Raw genomic sequence first — 16,633 nt, forward strand, 5'->3', positions numbered from 1 at the left:
TCATACGACTGCTGGCACAGTGTGTCCTCCACCTCGGAGACCCACTGCTCCATCTCTGCTACTCTCTGATCCAGTGCCAGGATCTTATGTGAGAGCTCCTAAGTGCTTTTGTGGATCTCCTTTCGAATTTCCGCAAGTAAGTCTTGCAGATCCGACTTGGTGGACATCTGCGTGAGCAGGGTCAGAAGTGGATCAAGCCCGTGGACCTGGGCTGTCACAGTCTCAAAGCGTTTATTCTTGTCTGCATGCTGCAACATCATGGAAATGTCACCCTGCTTGGGTGTTTTAGCCATGATGTCTGCAGGAATCGTTAGGGGCTGAGAAGGAGCCTCCAGGAGTTCCTACTCTGCAAGCAGCACCCTTTGTCCACTGGCTAATCTTGCGCACCTGCATACTCCCCCCTCCAGGCGCACGTTGTAGCACCTGCAAACCTCACTCCACAAACACTTTGGTGCCACCAGGAGTTGCAGAACCAAAAGAAGGCAGCAGGGCTACACATCAGATATTACCCACCGGGCTCCAGGACACAAATATCCAGCTGCACAGATTGGGCTTGGACACCAATGAACTGTTGTTGCTGCAGGTGGGGCAGTAAACACCTAACACAATCCCCCAAAGATATGGTGTAGCAGGCAGGCAGGCAAGTTCAACCGGTACCAGTGGTGAGCTTCCATTAAACCCCCTGTCAATAACCAAGCTGTACTAAAGCATACCAGCACTTTTCGTTATAGCTGAACGTGCATCTTACCAGCCAGGCCCTTAGTATTGCACATGGACGGTGGTGGGCATCACAGTTGACAACATCTTTGCACCTTTGTAGATGCAGGCCTCTGCAGTATTCTCAGCGCACCTGCACCTCCCCACCCTGCAGGCCGCACTTGTAGGCCCAGGATCCACTGCGTGATCACGGCCCAACACTCGCCCGCACCACAACGATTGCGGGCGGGACCCGCAGCAAGCAATTAGGTGGCCGCCCCGCGAGTGTCACTAGGCAACGCTGCTCCTGCAAAGTGAGCCCAGGCACTGCTGTTCACCCTCGGCCGCCTGCGCTGGGGATGGTGGTGTGCCTCACATCACTCTCCACCACCTGGGCCGGACCAGCAACACAGGGGCCTCTGTCTTCACCCGCCGCCGCTCCTCACCTCAGACTGCGAGCAGGGCTTGCTCACAGCACGGCAGCTCGGGTCCCAAAAAGTAGCAGACCCCTCACCAAACCCCGCCGGGGGTTATGTGGCCGTCATATATGCTGCACTGCTACTGGCCCATAACTGCGACAAGCAGCCCACATACCATCAGCTGCATTCTTAGCGCAGTGGGCCACACCAGGGTCCCAAAAACACCTACAGGCAGCGCATCAGCTCACGCAGCCAGTGACCGCATTTCCAGGAGAAAGGGTGAGCCAGGAAAGGGGCACCCTGCAATCTTTGCCTTCACTTCACCAGAGGCTCTTAGGGAGCCATCTCGTCGATGGCGTGCCTTGCAACGCCCCCGGGTCTTTTCTTTACAGCTTAAACACAGACTTCTCTGAGAAGAAGCAAATAAAGCTTGCAACCCACGGAATGCGAACACTGGGTGAGAATTCCATCATCACCAACTTTTAAACTAGCCCATTGACATCACCAGCACGGGCTAGGCCTACTGCGAAGACAGAGCTCTGGCAGGCTAACCTTACCAACAGCCTCCTGTTTCTATGAGAGAGCCAGGGTGACTGCTACCTGAGCTGGCTATGCTGAGTCACCTCAGATATGCAGCGCCTCATATATGAACAGCTGTTTTCCTCCCTTTTCATTCGCTATAGGAACTCTGTCTGAGCTGCCCCTGGGCTTTCACGGCATCTCCCGCTCCCAGGGTGCAGCTGCAGCACCTCTCTCCCTTCCTTGGTCCGCACGAACAACTTCAATCCCAATCCTGTCTCCAAATGGAGGGGCACTAATATCAGCAGCCCCCTTTCCGCTCCTGATCATGCTTTTCCTCCATCACTATAGCAAGTTTAAGCTCTCCTTTCATCACAGCCAAAGTCACTCCTTGCGCTGGGAGCAGAATTACAGACTCTACTTATCCATATCTCTCTTTCTCTCCTTTCTTCTTTATGCCTTGGGTGTTGTCTCTGTTTACTCTGGGAAAAGGACCACTCTCCATCCTCTCCCTCTTCCTTACCCCTTTTTCCTTTGCCCTGGGTGGTGGGAATCATCTCCTTGGGGTGGGGGGCGGGGGGGCGCAGTGGGTTTCCCTCTCCACAGATTCTAGCTACTTTACTGCACCCCACCCGCAGCAGTCATCTCCTTTCACCACTCATAACCAGGTACCCGTTCTCTTCTTCCTGTATTCAGGACCGTGCTTCCTTCTTGTCCAGACCTCTTCCTCTGGGTCCGCTTTGAGACAAAGTGTCAGAATGGTAAGTCTTTAGGTTTATTTATTACGTTGCACGCATACAGGATACATCTAGGACATCAGGTACAGGAGATAGATGGCAGGATCTTAGATAACACCTGGAGAGCCCACTGGCTCCCACCACCCAGGCTTCATGTCTCTCCAACTGCCCTGGGCGTAACCCCTAAACAACCATAACATTCTGGGCTCCCTCACTAGCACCTGTAGTACATTCCATGACATCACAGCTACACAGGTTCACATGCACAGACAAACCAAAGGGAAGCAGGATATAACCAGGGCCTGCAGAGCCCCAAGAGTGAACTTGGGACGACTGATGTAGCAAGGTAGTCCACGAGGAAGCTTGTCAACCCACAGGAATATTTCTGAGATCCTTCTGAGGATAGAATCTTCCATCAGGGGTCGAGACTGGTTGTTCCCACTGGTCAAGGGTCAAAGTGCTGATGAAGGCCTTCTGGAGATCAGCAAGGGAACATGGCTCCACCGGACTGTTCAAGTAGACCATGCTAGATGGCTGCAACAAGAGGTTCCTTGTCCACAGCAGGCTCCTGCTCCAATGGCATTATGAAGAATGGCTACAGGGGCCCTCCTTTTATCCAGGATTCGAGCTGGAGTCATCCCTGAGCCCATCAATGGCAAGGAACTGCACCATTCAAGCTGGCTGCCCAATCTTGGACTATCACATATGCCAAGCAAAACACACTTTGGACTGGGACCAGACACTCCCAGCCCCCACATTCGGCCACAAACAAACAATTACAGCTGCTTTGCCTGGGAAAGTTGAGGCTTTACCCAGAAAAGGGGTTGCCATATATGGCAAATCCAGTCCTGAGAGGCAGGAAAAAAAGCAAAAGGACGGGGGAAATCTTGTGGCACAGCCATTTTAGAGTAAATGGTACTCTACAAGGCCTTATGCGATAAAATGAAAATGTGTCGGCGAGAAAGTACAAAAAAACATGAATTGTGAACACATCATGAAAGTATCCAAAAGGTTACCAAAAACAGAGAAAGCGATGCAAAGTATCCCGACTGCACTTCACTGCAAGGTGGTGTGTGTAGTGCAAAACAAACAGGGAATTTCACAATGGAAGATATAATCCCCCTGCACTGATAGGCATAACAGATGAGCTTAGCAAGGTTGGTAAAGCAAAAAGGTTTTCTGTTCCCCCAAACACCAGGTCCGGTTTAAAACAGCAGAAAATTGTTATGTTCCATAGAGGTTTATTGTCACGATATCCAGATCCAAGGTGCAGGAGCGACGTTATACCAACCACCCCCACTATGGTCGCGGAGCCCGCAAGTCAAGGCTTACACGGGTTTCTTTGACCAGAGCAGGGAAGGAGTGTTAGGGTCTCGATGGTTGGGTAGGTGGGGGGAAGTTAGGTAAACCGGATTGAGGGTAAGGTAGAGGTTATGGACAGGACAGGGGAAATATAGGTTGTTCAGGTGTCCTCAGCCCTTAGTAACTATTCTTTTACATGAGCACCAATTAGCACATAAGCACACCCCTTACACTATCTAACCCTATGTCAATCAGACCAGTACGCAGTTTTTTAAACAATACAAATGGCATGCAGACTTAGCTCTGGTCTTTAGTCTTGTCCATGAAGAGCGGTCGAGTCCTTGTGCACGTCCGTGAAAAGTTCTCCCCAGAGGTTCAAGCTAAAAGAAATGACGAGCGTTAATGTGTGTCCTCCAAATTCGTAAAACACACACACACACACACACACACACACACACACACACACACACACACACCCCCCTCCACCCTTCTCAAGGCACAGATTGTACAAAGTAATGCACCAAGAACAGGTGATGTACAGCAGAGTGTACAACTAGTGGCAAGCGGTCTTCCCGCAGACCCCTGCAAACGTAATTGTAGATTTCCCTGAATTTCCACGAGCGGTCTTCCTGCAGACCCTCGTAACCGCGTGTGCGTTCAAGACCTGGGTGAAAACATCCCAACAAAATACGGACCCCTGCACGGGTTCATTTTCACAGAACATACTGCCCGCGCACTACGGCGCCAAAGTTATGCCCACTTATCTTTTCACAATGGTGCAGGGGCTCTGGATGGGCAAATGTTGGCCCCCTGCACTTCCCCCGTGGTTCCTCTTAGATTTTAGCATAAATAGGCACTTATCTTGTGAAGGCGAGGGGCCGGGCTGCTGCTCGGGTGGTGCTGGGCCCCTCGCAAGTGATTTTCCTGGAGCTCCGGTCCACACGTCCTCTCGCCGTGGAGTCTCACGCGCAAGCCCCGTGCCTGAGGCTCTGCGCATGCGCGTTGGGGCTGCCGCGCCCTTCCTGGTCCCTGATTGGCCTGAATCGGCCCAAAGCATTTTGGGAACTGTAGTCATTCGGCACCGGTTGCTGGGCAATGTAGTCTTTAGTGCCTTTTTCCTGCACACAGGACAAAGCAGCCTTTTATATGGTTGCAACTTCCCACGCAGAGCCTGTTCTGCCACAATAGTTCCCACAACACCCCTGCGAGTAGCCTGTCTATGTCTCTGCCTACCTGTATCCCTGACATTTATGTCAGAAAAACTGCAGTTTGGCTAAGTGATCTCCAGGCGTTGTCTGTGCAACCTTCATACTTGTTTCTTTTTCCCCAACAATAAGGTCACTTCGAGAGTAAGGCCGTCCTTCCTTCCAAAGGTAGTTTTGGATTTCTATCCCTCTCAGACCATCAATCTTATTGTGTAAACAGACTCTGTCAAGGTGGTTCATCTTCTGCATCTCGAAATTCAATGATCTGGCTTTGGAAACATGTACCTGAACATTCAACCAGATGCGTGCAGCAACCGCTGCCTGGCAGAGAGGTGTCCAATTCTTAGACATTTGTCATGTGGATCATTGGCCTCACTGCACACATTTGACAAACATTAATGCCTGGATTCCTTTACATGACATGACTCTCTTCAGTCTAGCAGTCCTTTAGAGCTTTTTGGTCTAGATGGTGTCCTCTCGCTCTCCTTCCACCTCCAGATCAGCTTACTCTCATGGGTGTTTATCATAGATGAGGAATCCTTTGGAGGAAGCAATCTATTAGAAAAATAAATTACCTACTTCTGGGTAATGTTCTTTCTGATGGATGTTCCTTCACTGGATTCCTCATCGCACTTCCAAACTGCCCCTCTCTGCGGATCTGTTCTGCGGTCCCTTAGCAGCTGAGTGCTTGAGAAAAAAACAGAACTCAGGTCATGGAGCGGGGTGATCAAAGCGAGGCACAAAGAGGAACCGAGCAGAGCTGTGCTGCTCTCCCTTGTGGTGAACAAGTTTCCAGACAGCTGCACCGGAGATAGAATATCATGCATGAAGAATTCTTGGAAGAAACATCCATCAGAAAGTGCATTACCACAAGGTAAGTGATTTGTTTTTCTTTTGTTTTCAGTGCTAGCCAGCAAGGATATGTAGACACCTAAATATGCATGCATATGTAAAAACAGCTCTCAAACAATGCAATGGCATTCTTTTGCGACTAATTCAAAGTTGTGGTGTAGCAGCTAATTAGTGCTCAAATAATTGAATCAAATTCACGTCTTGATCAGGAGAGCAAGATTGGGCTGTGAGAGTGGAGTAGAATTTCCTAAAGGCATTCTTCTGAAGTGACAAACGCTTAAAGCCATTGCTGTTGACCCACAACTTGCAATAAGGGGAAAGGAAATTGGCTCTGAAAGGTCATTTTAAAGGCCTATTGTAATTAAAGTACATAGGCACATATATATTTAAGCAGTCCATTCCAACCTAGTATCAGAGCAGGTTAAAATGTATATCCTGCCAATCACTCTGAAACTAATTCTGGTATAAGCCTATTTCTGTTCACTAGATAGTGGTGGTTATTGTACAGAACCATCTCTCTAGTTGTTCCTAGTTTCTTCATTGTTTAACTTCTCAATGACATTCAGTGTATTATTTTTCTCAAGGGAAGAATGTTGCGTATGTGCTTTCAGAGACACTACATATTTGAGATCTCTTCTCCTTTAACTGAGCAGCTTTCCTGTAGGGTTTTCTATGTTATGAGTCCAAGTTTTCTTTTTATATCCCATACACCACATGACTGCTGAGCATCTGTGTGCACTTTATGGAGGCTATGATCCTACTATTCCTAAACTCTTTCTTTCTAGAATTATTAGCAACTCTTCCAATGTTTACTTTGACTAGGTCTGTCCAACTGACAAAGTGAGGTAAAATAGGGAGGGTGTATGGCAATGCACTTCTAAAGATATTAATGCTTGGGACCAACTCAGGAATGCTTTGGTGTTTAGAAGCTTTCAAATCAGTTACTGATCCCACTCAGAAAGTGACACCTAAAGCTGTTGAGTTGGTAATAGAATATTGCAAGACTCAACATACATAGACCAGCTAAGGTGAAATTTGCTGTGACTATCATCTGCTGTGTTGTTTGACATGTAGCATAAAAAGACACACAAGAATGGCCCCAGTTCTGAGTTTTAGGTTTTGATGCTGTTGTATTTTTCTTGTTGATATGTAAAGCTACAATTGGTGATGCATGTATAATTGAAGTAATTCAAACCATTCAAAATATTTTTTTAAGGTCACTAAAAAGAAGGCTGCTACTAAGAAGAATTTTGAATTCAACGAGCTGCAGAACTCTGCTCAACCTGCCTCTGCCAAGATTGACCCATCACCAGCCCCTACCGACACCCTACAGCAGACGTTTCCTGACAGTTCATCCTCTACTTTAAAGTCTCCTCAATCTGATTTGTCTTCTGCTTCCCTTCAAAATACACCAACATCTCAAGGCAGTACTGCTCCTCCAGGCAAATCAACACCTTCTTCTGCCTCAAAGCGAAAAGCAAGGAAGCTGGCGGTCAACTTCAGTGCATCTAAACCTGTGGAGTAAATACGGTACTGTGCTTGGAATATGTTTTGTGCATTTCTTTTTACAGCTAAAATATTAATTTCAGTAGCACAGATATTTGTGTTCAGCTGTATCATGTAATACATTCGAGTTGTCCCTTTCCTTAAATAGACAAACAACAAAGGCAGAAACAGGAGGTATTTTCAAATTAGCCAAAACGTTTTATTTTCTATTTTTTTAAATGTAACTCGGTTGGTATATGTTGCGAGATGGAGTTTGGCCAATTGGAATGCTGCATTCTCTTTATGGCAAAAAAACCAGTATGTTGAATAAAGACAAACCAACTTAAATCACTTGATGAGCATGGATTATGTGGTGGCAATATCAGAGGCAGCATGATGCCTAGAAGCTTTTAAAGACCATAGTCCTAAAAGACTCCAACTGGTCAGAACTGTCTTCGAAGCATGATTTCTAGAAGTACAATCCTTAATGACTACCACTTCTCTGGTGCTTACTCAAAGAAATTAGAATACCTGGTACAGAGTCCTCGAAATTTGTGAATCTTAATATGAAGTGCACTATTAAGATACTGGATTCAGTAAGAGGGAGCTCCCATGTCTCAATTTTCACTCCTTGCCATCAAACACATTTCACTATTAATCTTTACCGAAGTCACAAATCTACCATGGTTTGTACTCCTTAATTACCATTTTTGCGTGAAACAATTTTCAATGCTAGCTTGTGCAAAATATTCATGTTATTCTATTTGTGGGGAAAATGTAATGCACACAATTAAAAACCTTTAAACAAATATTAGTGTGAGGTTAGTATGTGATAATCAAAGCAATATACACAATTGGTCAATCAAACACATTTTTAAAGAACAGAAGGTGGGTTCTCTGAAACATTAGAGACTGCGGGCTAAAGTCATCCTTGATTAAATTCAACGATTTTTAACGTCTCCTTTCCAACGAGAGAGAGCCAATCTGACATGCACATCCAATTTCATTATGAATAGGCAGTCTGTATCTTTTATTGAAACAAAAGAAGGATTTTGCGTGAGCCGAGATATACTTAGGAAGTGAACTCAACACTATAAAAAATGTATAACTCATAATTCATTTTACTGATAATTCATTCAAACAAAGATTAATTACATTTTACTTAAAAGACAATTCATGCACATTCATTATATAATTAACTCATCTGTGTGTTGTACAAAATGTATTATTCAAAAGCAACATTTATAAAATACTATCCCTAATTTTCCCAAAGTGGTAAAATGCACAAAACAGAAATCCATCAATACATATCAAATACATTTAGGCTGAAAACTATTTCACACATACCAAATTCATTTGATAAAAAAAGTTTATATCTTCACAATAATTCATATATATAAAAAAATACAGTAACTGATTATAGATTTTATTTTGTCTGTCCTTCGAATACTTCCTACATCCCTTTAGTTCCTATCCTTCTGTCATGTCCTCTGCCTTTCTAACATGTCTTACAAAGGGTTTATACATTTTGCCACTCTATTTATTGGCCACGCCTTGATTTAGTGAGATTACTAATTTTATTTAAAAAATTCAAACACAGACTAGTATGGTATTAATTCCTATATTAAATTTAAAATTGAGGTGTTCTCTAACCATAATATCACTTCGCAGCGCAAAATTCTCAAATGTATTGCCCTACAAGGCATAACATACAAAACTACCTCAAGCATGCCTGGTCCACATTTGCTACATCTTAAACGAAATGCTTCAGCCGCAACAGTGCATAAATAATTATTTCATTTACGTACATGCCTCCACTCATTGCAGGTATGGCATTCTTCAGTACCTCAAGAGTCACTGTGAAGGTGGCCTTCATTAAGACAGACATTTATGCTCAAGACAGGGACACATACTGGATACATTTGTGTGCTGTGACTGAGGCAGCTTGTCTGCAATACTTAATACTTACATCACATAGAGTTCATCCAGAAATTGATTCCTCTTCTCCCCACGGTCTGGGTCACATGGAACAGTGCACGTTCAGTGTGTGTTGCTTGACTTTGAGACTACAGAAAAGATTAAGCGAACCAGAAGAGCTCAATTGGAGACAAAAAAAGGAACAGGGCTTGTGAAAAATAAGCCCACCAGAACAAAAGCAATTGGAAATGGGCAGAGAATTCTGTAACTGGGGGGCTAGAGCCAAAAATGAGCCTCTGAGTCATCGTCTTTGGAAACTGGGCACACACGTTTGAAAAGTAGCACAAGATGAAAGGGTTATGTTACAGGAATAAGGTTGTCAGATATCATAAAATGAGGGGTCAATCATATTAAAGGCTTAACAACCTAGGCATAGTACCTTAAACTGAATATTGCTTCTGTCCGGAAGCCAATAACCTGGTGTGTAGGACTGGGGTGATATAAAAGAAAGGAAAGGTCCCAGTTAAGAGACAAGTGCCTGGATCATCTGCAATTGCCTGGCCAAGGTAGTATGGCTTGCCTAAGTGAAGATGTTTGCAATAATTCAGTTGGGCCAAGATGGTTGTCAAAGCCATGCATTGCTAATAGGAAGAATCTTTCTTAAGAACTTAAGGTGATGGAAAAAGAAGCTCACCATTGGGTTAACAGACCATGGGCCGAGACATAACCAGTTTGACCCCAGATTTTTGACCCAAGGAGAAAGGCAGGACATACATTTGACACTCCCACTAAAAAAAAAAAACACAGTTCTGTCACACTTTAAGTTAAACCATTAGCAGCCATCCATTCATTCAGTTGACATTTCATTCATTTATTTCAAAATGTTTACTTGGGAGATGTCTAAAGCATTCCATAAAAACAATACAAAGAATAAAATGACAGGGATCAAATATTAAAAAAGCATATATATCAAAATATAAAATATTTAACAACCATACAAATACACATTTCATCACATACTCCTAAGCAAACGCTTTCTAATATAAAGTGCAGATTTTAGATGGGTCAAAAGAGACCTTCCCACGTGTGGAGATTCAGCCCATAGTCAGAAGAATAACTAACAGTTGACAACAGTCTTACTCCTGCCAACTAGCTCGTGGCAGATGTGGGTTTTGTCGATTTATGTGTACAAATTTGAGGCTAAAACAGTGGATGACTGCTGCTGTGCTAACAAACCTATTGGACGTTACCTGTGATTTGGAGAATGCGTTGTGGCAGTCACCTCATCTCCTTCCCTATAAGACCTGAAGGATCTCCACAGCCCAGAGCAGGTGGTCTAGGCTGTCTGTTATGTAAAAACGATTCAGTTTTCAAGATTTTGTCCTGGTGTTTTTTTACTTTCTGATTCCAAAAGAGCAAGAGACTGGATGCCTGGGGTTTTTTGTTCATGCAACCTGGGGCTGAGGTCCATCAACGACTCCTGTGCTTTTACCAAATTGTCTTTTGGTCTTTGGTCTGCAATTTCGGATGCTGCAGAGCACCTCCCAGCAGGTGACATGAGGGAGGCCTTCAAAAGGATGGCAAATACTTTTCACATCAGATCCTCCACTCAGGCCTACATACTACAGACCGTGGCTAGGACGATGTCTAATGGAACAGTGTTGAGGTACTGATGACTGAGGACCTCAAATTTTGCATCTGATATTCAAGGCAAACTCTCAGACATGCCGTTTGATGCCAGCAATCTGTTCCGGGGAAAAGGCTGACAAATCCCTCCAAATGTTTTAGGCTTCAAAGGCTAATTCCACTGAAAAATCCATGTGCCTAGTGGTTCAGCAGCAACCTTCACCCAAATAGAGGATCAGCTACACATAAGATTGGCTTTACTAGCATCTCAGTTGTCAGTGGTCCCGGTTTCAGGGGCGTATATTGGATCTTCTTCAGGTCTCAAAGAAAGTATCCCAAATGTTAGAGTGTTGGTCTCTAATAGGCAACCCTTTGAAGGGGGCTTTGTTTCAATAACCTTGGCCTCAACTGACACTTCTCAGATACGTTCTTGAAAGTCTGTGGTGCTCACCCACAGGATCTATTGGTGAGCAACCTGTGGTCTCCATCAGAATGCTGAGAGCACAACAATTTTCTGGAATTGAGAGCAATTAGACTGGTCCTGGTCGTCTTCCTTCCTTCAGTACGGGGCAAGACTGTGCTGGTCCTGATGGCCAATTCGGTGGCAATGCATTGCCTCAACAAACAAGATGATCTGGTGTGCTTGCCTCTGCAGAGAAGCATTGTGACTGTGGCTCTGGATGCCGGAGAGCAGCATATCCCTGACGGCAGCTAAACTGGCCAGGAAGTAGAACATCATTGCAGAGGCCTTCAACAGAAATAATTCAGCTTCTCGTGGAATTCTGTCAGGAAGGGGGACCCCTCAAATTGGACCTCTTAATTTCCAGTATGAACAGGAAGTGCAAGTGGTTCTGCTCCAGGTAACTTGCTCTATAGGGATTTCTGGGGACGCACTGACGGTCAAGTGGACTGTCGACCTACTCTATATATTCCGGCTCATTGGTCATTCCGCTGGTTCTCAGTAGACTGTGTCTGTTTGGGTCTATAATCATTTTGATCGTGCCGGACTGTGCCCAGAGAAGGTGGCACCCAGAGTTGCTGCCTTCTGCTTTGCGTGGAGAACAAATCTGCTCTCCCATTCACAAGGACAAGTCCTCTACTCGGACCACAACAATCAGAACGTTCATGCCTGGTTGCTGAAAGGTTAAGTGGGATTTGTCAGAAGACGTCTTAAACATTCTTCTCTCTGCCCGGAGGCTCGCCATCAAATCCTTTAATGTCTGCAGGTAGCCTATGTTTTTGTCTTGGTGCAGAGAGAGGGAGCTGGACCCTTTTACCTGTTGTACATCTTCTGTTCTATATTTTCCACTTTCTTTGGCCCGAACGGCCTGCAGATAGCAACGTGGTAGGAAGAATCTTGCTGCCATTTCGGCTTTCAAGAGAACCGCGTAGCAGGGCTCGTTTTTCACAGTCCCCATAGTCGTGCACTTTTTGCAAGGATTGTATTATAAGGTTCCTCCATGCCAATTTGCTGTTCTGGATTCAGACTTGAATTTAGTGTTAACTTGTCTTAGATGCACTCCATTCTTGTTCTTTAAGATTACTCGCCATTAGGCGATTTTCCTGGTTGCCATCACTACCACTAGATTGAGGGAACTCCGGGCCTTGTCAGTTAAAAATCCCTATTTGCTTTTCTCCAAAGAGAAGGTGACATTGAGAGTAAGGCCATCCTTCCCTCAAAAGGAGTCTCTAATTTACATCGATCTCAAGAGATCCATCTTCCTGTCTTTTTTTCCTCCGCCCCATCCTTCCAAATCAGAGGAACGATTCAATTTTCTGGACCCGGTGCAGACCCTCAGATACTCAGTCTCTCAGATGAGGGACACCAGAAAAGATAAGTGCTGGTAGGACTATCACCAAATAGAAGCTGTCATGGAGGTTCATCCTCTGCATCTCATAATGCTATGACCTGGCTGGTAAGGATGTGCCTTAAGGCACGTTCCACCAGCGGGCTGGCTGACATCCCTGCCTGTTCCTCCCCCGCATTCCCCATTGCCCTTCTTACCTGCCCCACTTGGCGGATAGGTAGTATAACTCGGTTTGGAGATCCCTAAGCATCGAAGTGCTTGGGAAAAACAGTGGAACTAAGTTCACGGTGCAGGATACCTCAATATAAACTGCCCCTGACTTCATCTCTGGCACATAGAGGCATCTGGCTGAACCATGCTGCATCTCCTGGCGGCGTAAAAGTTTCAGAAGATCAACTGCGCTGGGAGATAGATATCAAAGATGGGGAATCTGTGGCAAGAACATCCTTTAGCAGGAACATTACTGAGAAGTAATTTGTTCAAGTCAAATTTAGTAAGATAAAGTTGAAGATAGTAATCTGTGCAGCAACCAGGAGCCAATGAAGACATTTTAGTGCAGGAGAGATGCGGTCCCTGGGCTTAAGGCCAAGGATAAGTCTTGCTGCCCTATTCTGGATTAGCTGGAGGGGTTGCATAGTGGAAGAAGGTAGATTCAAGAGGGGGCTATTGCAATAGTCATGCCTAGAGAGAACCAGGGCTTGGGTAACATTGATCCTCTGGGGGAAAGTGAGAAATGGGAGAATTCCTTTGAGAAGGAACTGCTGAAAGTGGGACTTCTTGGCAATGTGCTGAGTGTGAGGGAGGAAGGAGAGCGAGGAGTCAGATGACTTCAAGGTTTCTAGCTTCAGAAGAAGCAGCAGGTGGAGAGCCCAAGGAGGAAGGCCAGAGTGAGGGGAAGGAGGAGGGAGCAGGGGTCCCAATGGAAAGGATATCAGTTTTACAGGCGCTCGAGGCAGAGAACGTTGGAGGTGCACCATGACTGGATCGCATATAGGCAGTCGGGGATGATGGAAGGTGCAAGAGGGTCACCAGGAAGTTTGAAAAAGAGCTGTGTATCGTCTGCTTAACACTGGAAGTTGGAGGAGTAGATGAGGCGTGCAAGCAGAGTAAGGTAGATGATAAAGAGCCATGGGGTGAGGATATAACCCTGGGAGACACCACAGGTGGAGAAGGAAGTTGCAGAGAGGAAGCTGCCCAGGATGACTTGGGAAGAGCTATCAGTAAGGAAGGATGTCAGCCAGTCCAGTCCCCGTTCTGAGATACCAAGGGTATTGTGGAGCCTTTGTATGAGGATGGAGTGGTTGATTGTGTCAAAGGCAGAGGAGAGATTGAGCAGGATGAGGACAGCAGGGGAGTTAGAGTCCCGAGATGCGAGCAGTTCTTCACAGGTGTTCAGAAGAGCAGTTTCTGTGCCCCTGGATGCTCGGAATCCAGATTGATGGTTGTGGAGACTATCAACAAGTTTGGTGTGTGAGTTCATTTGGGGCAATGCCAGCTTCTGGAGCAGCTTCCCCAGGAAGGGGGTGATGAAAATAGGGTGGTAGTTGGCAACGCAGGTATGGTCTGCGAACGTTTTTTTCAGGAGTGGGCGCACAAGGGAGTGGTTAAGGGAGAAGGGTAAAGATACAGTCTCAAAAGAGTGATTGCAGAAATCAGCTAGTGCTGGGGCAAGAGAGCCAATATTATCCTTGATGGTCCTGAATGAGCAAGGGGAAGCCTGTTTAGAAGAGGCTTTCATGGAGCGGACAACTCCGGTAACTTCAGGTGTAACAGGGGAAGGAGGGTGAGGGGCCAAGGGAGGCAAGGGGATGTGGGATGGGATGGGAGGGCGGGTAGCAAGGGCATTCAGGATGTCCTGGGCTTTGATGGCCAAGTGTGTGGCCTGTGTGTTGCAGAGGGCCTGGGAAGGAGAAGACTGAGGAAGGGTTGGCTAGTTCCTTGCAGATCTTGAAAAGTACAGCCGTGTTGTTGGATGCACCGGAAACCTGTGCCTAAATGTGGCCTCTTTTCTTGGCGGGGATGGAGAGTCTGTATTGCCTTTGGAGCAGGCAGCAGGCCAGTTTGTCAGAGGGTGAGCCTGAAGTTTGCCACTTCCAATCTGCTACCCTGCACTTTCGTTTGAGGGCTGTAAGTTTTGAGTCGTACCAGGTATTACTCTTCTAGGCAGATTTCAGGCAGATCCTCATGACTGGAGCAAGAATGTCAAGAGTATTGGTGATGGAGAGGTGGAGCTTGTTGAGAGCAGATTCAGAGGTAGTAACAGAGGTAGAGGGGTGGGAGGTGAGGGTGGAAGCAAAGGCAGCAGCTGACACTCGTTTCATCGGGCGGATGTTAGTGAATGAAGTTGGCAGGGCTTTTTGGGGGGCAGTCAGGGGTCCATGGGGACCCAGGTGGAAGGAGAGTGGAGAATGGTCAGACCAGGAGAGCGGGGTGACTAGTGGGAGGGGGGAGAGAGAGAGGTTGAGTGTATGAGGTGTCCAGAGTGTGTCCAGCTGAGTGGGTTGGTCCAGACAGGAGAATGGTGAGGGAAGGAGAGGTGCAGAGTTCAGTGAGGAGAGTGAATGCAGAGCCAAGGGAGTCCAGTTGGATGGTGAAAGTACCCAGGAGAGGAGGTTGGAGGTGGATGAAAGTAAGGAAGAGCGGAAATCGGCCCAATTGGAGAGGAACAGGGTGCTGGCGCCTGGAGGCCGGTAAATGGTAGCAATGGTCAGGGTGGAGGAGGGAGAGATGACCAACTTGCAAACCAGGCTTTCAAAGGAAGAGTAGAGCTGGAAGATGGCAGCAGGAACCCACTCAGGGAAAACTCAGGGAAAATTAAGGCAGCCCCTCTGCCAGTGTGGTGAGGTCGAGATTTGGAGATAATTTTGAAGCCGTCGGGGAGGAGGGAGTCAAAAGCAGTGACTGAGCTGGCATTGAACCATGTCTCAGCAAGAGTGAGAATGTCGAGGTCAATGTCTTCAAGAATGAGGCAGATATCAGCGGAATGTTTGTTGGCTGAGCAGGCATTAAGAGTCGCCAGATGGAGGAGGTCTCTGCTTTTTGAATATTTTCTGAGGTGGTGTACAGGGGCGTGGTTCACCAGTCAGAGGGAGGGAGGGATAGTTGCGGGAGAAGGAAGGAAGTTAATGAGAGAAGGCAAGATCCAGTCAAACAGAAGGAGATTGGGTTGTGGGCCCTGAACCAGGATAGTGCCTGTGTGATAGACATTAACTAAGCAATGCAAGGATGAGAAGCAGGCCAAGAGGACTTCCCACTTAGTACCACCGTTAATGGTAGAGGATGTGGAAGGAGAGAGTTGAAATGAGATGGGGGCTGGTCCATAGATCTGGAGAGGGTACAGAGAAGAGAATATCGCTGAAAACCTCTGTAGGAAGCGCTGACGTAGGTGTAAGCGATGGGAAGTCCAGGGTTTGCAATTATTTGTGCTTTTTTTTCTACCGGACTTCGTGAGAGAGGAGGGAAAGGTGATAGTGTAGCTGTTGGAGAACATAGGAGAGATGGAAAGAGCCATAGGGGCGCAGAGGTTAGTCGATGAATGAAAGAAGAGTGGCAGCACTGCACAGTTCTAGCTAAACTCACCAGGTGGACTAGTGGAGGTAGTCCCAAAGGTATAAATGCAATCCAGAAAGGAATATAATATCAAGAGATAAGAGGTGCACAGATGTAAAAGGAACACACAGCCCAAAATTGACACAGATCCATGCATTGCACAGATACAATGCAAGAGAGGTGAACAGTTGTAAAAGGTACACACAGGCCCATTTTCTGTCCATGTTTAGGTTTGGAGACGGGGTGCCAGCAAGATAGGTAGATATCCTCTTAGGTGCAGGGCAGTCAGAGGCGACTCAGTGTTTTGACCATAAAGAATATCCCACTACACATCTTAGCTCGTATTAAAAAACCAAGCTAAGGCCACAGCTCCCCTCACCACAAGGGGAGGGTAGGCACCCAGACACCAATGCAGGCAAACCAACAGGTAACTTCAGAAGTCCCCTAAGTTCCAGTGGCTACCCACTCCTCCAGGCCATGGACTTGCCTTTAACTTCTCTCCTTGCACTCCGATGTAG

The 16,633-nt window shown here is 46.4% G+C and overlaps 1 protein-coding gene across 2 annotated transcripts in view; it reads left to right on the forward strand.

Moving 5' to 3' along the window:
- The window catches only part of XRN1 (5'-3' exoribonuclease 1), a 2,611,979-nt gene that overhangs the window by 2,542,450 nt on the left and 52,896 nt on the right, over positions 1 to 16,633 (forward strand). For both annotated transcript variants that reach the window (XM_069618274.1, XM_069618273.1), the window contains exon 42: positions 6,947 to 7,260. In XM_069618274.1, the coding sequence (XP_069474375.1) occupies positions 6,947 to 7,255 (309 nt within the window). In that variant the 3' untranslated portion in view covers positions 7,256 to 7,260. The remainder of the gene's footprint in view (positions 1 to 6,946; positions 7,261 to 16,633) is intronic.

The sequence above is a fragment of the Ambystoma mexicanum genome, chromosome 10 (genome assembly GCF_040938575.1).
Source record: "Ambystoma mexicanum isolate Mex_15411 chromosome 10, UKY_AmexF1_1, whole genome shotgun sequence".
In the NCBI taxonomy this organism is placed as follows: domain Eukaryota; kingdom Metazoa; phylum Chordata; class Amphibia; order Caudata; family Ambystomatidae; genus Ambystoma; species Ambystoma mexicanum.